Source organism: Macaca thibetana, chromosome 12, assembly GCF_024542745.1.
Source record: "Macaca thibetana thibetana isolate TM-01 chromosome 12, ASM2454274v1, whole genome shotgun sequence".
Taxonomy (NCBI): Eukaryota; Metazoa; Chordata; class Mammalia; order Primates; family Cercopithecidae; genus Macaca; species Macaca thibetana.
In genome coordinates this window covers 6462000-6467976 of record NC_065589.1, presented here as the reverse complement: position 1 = coordinate 6467976, position 5977 = coordinate 6462000, and the positions used below count along the sequence as shown (strand labels likewise).

General features: G+C 58.6%; 1 protein-coding gene across 2 annotated transcripts; it reads right to left on the bottom strand.

Annotated features, from left to right (window-relative positions):
* Window positions 1-402: 402 nt before the first annotated feature.
* On the bottom strand, window positions 403-3568 carry GBX2 (gastrulation brain homeobox 2). 2 transcript variants are annotated; one of them, XM_050751675.1, is made up of 3 exons: window positions 2615-3568; window positions 2306-2342; window positions 403-1604 (listed from the first exon to the last, which is right to left on the bottom strand). In XM_050751675.1, exons 1-3 carry the CDS (start codon window positions 3135-3137, stop codon window positions 1496-1498), a joined length of 669 nt encoding a protein of 222 aa, XP_050607632.1. In that variant the 5' UTR covers window positions 3138-3568; the 3' UTR covers window positions 403-1495. The 2 variants fall into 2 exon arrangements, with proteins under 2 accessions (XP_050607632.1, XP_050607631.1); XM_050751674.1 differs by lacking the exon at window positions 2306-2342.
* Window positions 3569-5977: the final 2409 nt, after the last annotated feature.

Below are 5977 nucleotides of genomic sequence, written 5' to 3'. Positions count from 1 at the left end.
TTTTCGGGCAAAGGAAAGACGATTCCTTCCTGGCTGTAGTCGATTTGGAGCATCAGGAGTTTGTGCAAAGCCACCAATACCCGCACTCGCTTGCCTCCTCCGGGCACCCACCTCCTCCTCTGGCCGAAGTTTGCCGGCCTACTAGGTATCGATTAGGCTGTGCAAAAGGGGGATATAGATTTCTAAGGTGAGAATTAGGTTTTCTTAAATTCGTAACCCTATCGGTGCTCTTGCCCTCCTATTTTAAACCTGGTAAAGTGCTGGGTGGCTCAAGTCCAGGCTGCCTAAGGAAACAGGTTTTAGGGGATGTTTCTCCAGTACTGGTTCCAGACCAGTTGCCCGGCCACACCCTGGCAGTGCCCGGGACAGTCAAATTCTGGACACACTTATGAGGCCCAGGGATTGGTCTTTCTCCCCCCTCTCTCCTTTTTATTATTCACAAGACTGAAATTGTTTAAATGTCATAACTTATAAGAAAATAAGCTACATTGAAATAAATTAACACAACGGAGACGTGCTTCACATGGCTCAGATAGGATAGGCAACCCCAGGGGAAACCAAAGCCAGGCAAAACCAAAGCAAAGCAAAGCGAATTTCCAGGCTGCCTAACAATGTCTGCTTTTCGGTCAACTCAAAAAGCCAGAACGCAAACCAAAATCAGTTTAAACCCCAGCGCTTGTTCTTGGGTTTCACGTTTACCTTTGGAAAAGTATGGAAAGGTGGCTGCTAACCGCACATATTACAGCAGAGGTTTTGTTTTCTTCTGGAATGAGTGGAGAACATTACTGGGTAATTAAGTCCTATAACTTTCAAAATACTGCAGCTGAGATCCAGTCTATAGAGATATTTATGTACAAAGTAGGATAGTATAATAAATATTTAGCGTGTCTTCTGGTGTGGCTGTAAGCCCCTTCAAAAGCAGTCTTTTAAGCCCATTTAGTGAATATATTCTCAATTTGCTTAGGATGGCCACAACTAGGCTGTGACTTTGTTGCTTCAAACACAGTGGAGTCCACCATGGGTTCCCTTGGGTGTGGGGGCTTCTCCAGGTGGGTGCCAGGCCCTGGCCCTTCTGGACCCTCAGGGCCGGGCCTGCTCTAGCTGCTGATGCTGACTTCTGATAGCGAACCTGCTGACGTGGACGGGGATGGGGACGACGATCTTAGGGTTCCGGGAGGGCTCCCCTGTCTTGGAATTGGCATTGCCCGCCTTCACTCGTTTCCACTTGGCCCGTCGGTTCTGGAACCAGATTTTCACCTGCACCTCGCTGAGTTTGAGGGCGTGGGCGATCTGCGAGCGCTCGGTCAAGGAGAGGTACTTTTTGCAGTGGAACTCCTTCTCCAGCTCCAGCAGCTGCTCGCTGGTGAAGGCAGTCCGCCGCCGCCGGTTCTTGCCCGTAGACGTGGTGCTGCCCGCCGCGCCGCTGCTCGGCGGGGTCTCCTCCAGTGCGTGGCCCGGGTCTTCCTCCTTGTGAGCTGCCTGGCCAGTCAGATTGTCATCCGAGCTGTAGTCCACATCGCTCTCCAGCGAGAAGCTCTCCTCCTTGCCCTTCGGGTCGTCTTCCACCTTTGACTCGTCTTTCCCTTGCCCTCGGACAGCCCCGACTGAAAGCAAAACCAAACGGCATTTTATTACATTTCGCACACTGGCCTTCCTTTCTCCTTCCCACTGTCACTTGGGCATTCCGCGCCCCCCTCCCGCCCCCCGCCCTTTAGCGGATTGTCTTTCTATGACATTAACACATTGTGATTTCCTGGCCTTTGAGGGGTAGAGGAGAGGTGGGGGGAGCGTGAGAAAGCTCAAAGAAGAGGAGGCAGTACAGGCGACGGCCCTTTGCCCAGAACCATCACTCAAAGGGCCGCCATGCCTCCCCCGCACCCTCCCAGCCTCGGCAGCATCAGGAGAAGTAGCAGGAGGCGCGAGGCCCAAGAGATTGCCCGCTTTGTCCCTGGGGTGGGGGCTGGTTGAGGACCGATGGGGGAATTCAGGATCCATCCTGCCTCCCCCACCGTGAAAATTCAGTGAACCTCAATTGCTTCCTAACCGGACTGGAGGCGTAGGGACGTGCAGATCCCAGACCGTCTTTTTTGAGACAGACAACATTGGTCAAAGGGATGTTTTGTGGCCTTAGAAGTTCCCACCAGACACCCCCAACACACACACACAGACACACAGCCTCCCAGGAATCCGTTCTCCCGGAAAGTAGCAAGACCAGCGAAGAGGTTTAGAAAGTCTGGGCGCCCCTGGGCACACGCACGGCTGAGACGCTCAGCCCAACTCGTCTCCCCTAGAGGCTGCAACCTACCCAGGACCCCAGGTCACCACGGAGCGGTAGAGGAGGACTCGGACAAACGCATCGTCAGACAGATATGCGGCCCAGGGCAGCAGCTGGTCGCTGGGCGCTAAATGCCCCCCCCCGAGACCCCGCTTGTTGCGTGGCTCTGAATGTCCCCCGGAGGCCCAGCGGCACAGCCGGGCCTCATCCTCCAGCTCCTCCGGCGGGGGTCGAGCGGGGGCGCGGCCTCGCCCCCTCGGTCTCCCGCGGGAACCCGGCGCTGGCCCGCCCCCGCCTCCTCCCGCCCCCGAGTCCCGGCTGCGCGCGCCGCCGACTCACCGAGCGAAGCCTGCACCGCCTCGGCCGCGGAGAAGGCGAGCAGCGAGCCCTCTTTGGCCAGGAAGCCTTTGCCGTCCTCTGCGTCAGCCTGCAGCGCCTCCGCCTTGTCGAAGTTACCGCCGCCGGGCAGCGGCTGCGGCGCGAACTTGCGGGCCGCTGCCGCCTCCTGGTGCTGGGGCGACGCGGAGAAGCCGCCGGGGAGCGTAGCCATAAGCGTAGAGGTGAGCGCCATGCCCTGCGCCAGGCTGGAGCAGAAGCCGGTGGGCAGGCTGGGGATCTGGTGGTGAGGGTGTGCGGGCGGCAGCGCTGGCTGCAGCGCGGCCTGGGGCAGCGCGGGCGGCGGCGGCGGCGGCGGCGGCAGCACTACCGGCCGGTAGGGCATGAACATGGGGTAGCCAGTGTAGACGAAATGGCCTGGGCTGGGCTGCGGCGGGCTGCCGATCAGCGAGTCTATGCTGAAGGCGGTGCTACTCCCCAGCGGGCGCTGCATCATCATCAGCGACGGCGGGAACGCTGCGCTCATAGACGCGCTCGGGAGAGGCCAGCGAGACGCGAAAAGTCCCCGCGCCGCGCCGCCGCCGGGAAGCCCGCCGGACGCCGGGAGCACGGCCGGGAGCGTCGGGCAGGGGCCGAGCGGAACCCGGAGAGCAGACGCCTCCGCCCCTCAGTCCTGGGCCCGCTGCATGCCCGGCGGGTGCAGGGTGTGTGCGGGGTGAGACCGTGCGCCCCGGAGTGGAGAGGACGCCCGGGCCCCGCGGGCTCGCCGGAGCCCCCGTCCGCCGCTTGCCCGTCGGAGCCCGCGCGCGTCGCGGGTGCCGCCCTAGGCCCCGGTAAGCTGCCGTCTGTCCGTCCCTCCGTCCGTCCGTCTGTCCCGCCGTCCGTCGCCTCCCGCGGGCCGCTGGGTAGCGCGCGAAGCCGGCGTACTTGTCTCCGGCGGGCGCCGCCAGCACCTTTAAATCGCGCTCCTCTTTCTCATTCACATTTTGCCTGCCGCCTGGCCCGGCTCGCCTCACGTGGGGCTGGGCGCCGCTGGCCATTGGCTGAGCGGGGAGGGGGTGGGGCGAAAGCGGGGCCCCGCCCTTTCCACCCAAGCTGGCCGCGAACGGGCTGCGGGCGCCACCGTCGGAGGCGCGCGGGCCGGGGAGCCGGAGCCTGCGTGTCTAGCCCGCGCCGCGCAAACCTGAGAGGGGCGGATGGCACCTCCAAGACTCGGACCTTGGGGCCCTGCAGCCTTGTCGAGGCCGCCTCGAAGGGCAGCCTCCGGAGCCCGCACCCCCGCGGCTGGGCCGGGGGCGCTTTATTTCTTTTACTGTATTTGTCATGGAACCAACCTGCCTGCGGCTCACTCCAGCGCTGGGTGCTCCGGCTGCTCCTGGGGTCCGGGCGAGGATCCTGGAGTTGGGGACAGGGTCCTACCCCTCCAGAGCCGCCCCCGGGACGAAGGCTGGGAGCAGGCAGGCCCTGCCTGCCGCCGGGAACCCGCCGGGTTGCTCCCTGCCGGTCAGCGCTCCAGGTGGGGCGGGGAGGCTGCTGCTTCCCCCATCCCGGGCTGGGCTCTCCCGTGAGCGATCCCGTCTCTCATTTTTCATGACATTCTTAATCATCGCACCTATTTACACACTTTGCCAGCGCGCACCAAAATAACAACCACGATAATTATGATAATAAAGAGAGTCCTTTATCTGCTCCATCCTCGGGGAGGAAGGGGGGAGTTGCTGCGCCTCCAGATTGTGTAACGTGAGATTATCCTGATGAAAGCTTTATGATGTTTGCTCAAATAAAAGCTGCGTTTTGTAAATAGGCGCTAATTAAGCACCTTGCGAACGCAGGGAGTGCTCACCCTGGCGCCGCCGCCCGGTTTCCAGCGCGAGGACTCGAGGGCGCGCGGTTCCTCTTTGCTGACTGCAGGATGGAGCCGATCCCCTCAGGATGTTTCCCCTGTTCTCAACAATGGTAAAGACCCCCAAATTTGGAAGTAAGGGAATTTGGGGGTGGAGGGAAACCAGGGACATTCTTATCCCCTCCTCCATTTTAAAACAAAAACTTTCAGCTCTTGTCTTCCCTTTAAAAATGGAATAATTTCGTGACGAGGGCAGACTGTGCAGAGCGCACCAGCGCGCGCGCGGGGCTTCCTCGCGACTCCAAGGCCCGGGCTTCAACTTCCCGGGTCTAGACGTCAGCTCTGAACCGCCAACAGCACCGGGTTGGGGAGAAGGAAAGAAGGGCATTGTTAGTTCGGTCATTAGAAATCAGCTCACGCCGAGGAGCTAGTGGTTGGGGAGTTGGCCCGTGTTGGACGTGTGTTATGTATCACTTACAAGCACATTTAATTGGGAGATAAAGATAAATCGATCTTTATGAATTTATCGACCCGATTCTTTGAAGCTCTTTTTTCGCGTTCTTCCTGTTTCTCTCCCTCCAACCCCAAGGCCCCCTGGGGGACGTCTTAATCCCAGATCAGCTCCTCCGCCAGGAGTCCCGCTGGAGACCCACTGCCCATCCAGCGGGCCTGGAGGAAAGAGGGGAGGGTGTGTCCTTGGCGCCCCGGGGCGCTGGGAAAACTCGATGGTCCCGCCGCCAGCCCTCTCCTCCTCGCCTCCTCCTCCCTCCCCACCACCACCCGGACAAAGACGTCTCGAGCGCGTTTCCCCACTCCAGGCCGCAGTAATAGATCGCTCCGGCAGCAGGCGGTTTGAAAGGAATTCATTAGGACGCTGCCTGGATTGCCTCCCCTGACTTCACGCCCAGACCCCGAGGTGGCTTAGGCAGTGTGAGGGGGAAATGAATTCCCTTTGGGATCCATGGAGAAGGAGGTGTCTGTGGGATTTCCAGGCTCTATCCCTCCTTCTTCAGTCCCAGAAAAGAAGAAAAAGAAAAAGAAAAAAAATCGAATCCCAGGGCAAAAGGCTGATATCTTTATGAGCATAATAAATACTCCCTCTCATTATGAGATAGTTACAGTAACACAGCCTTGGGTGCCATTACCTTGTTTTTTGAATACTAAGAAACGCTCCACTCCTTCCTTGATTTACGTGGCTACAGCCGGGGCCCTTCCGGCTTGCCACTGGCATGCCGGGGGAGGCTGTTATTCTTTTTACCTACGCAGGTTTGCCATGCACTTTGCTATTTCGCCCCAAAAATATTGTTCTAGGGACTTTTGTCGCCTAATTACCCTCCGAGAGACAGGGATTCCTTTGATTATTTTGGTGATTATTCTACATTTAAAGTTCAGCAAGTAGATTTAGGTCCGTCGAATTATAGCTACACTTGAAATAATTTGATGGCATATTATTTGCACCCATAAATTGCCATAGAAAGTATTGACTGCAGGGGTTATAATACTAATCTTTTATTAGTGAGTTC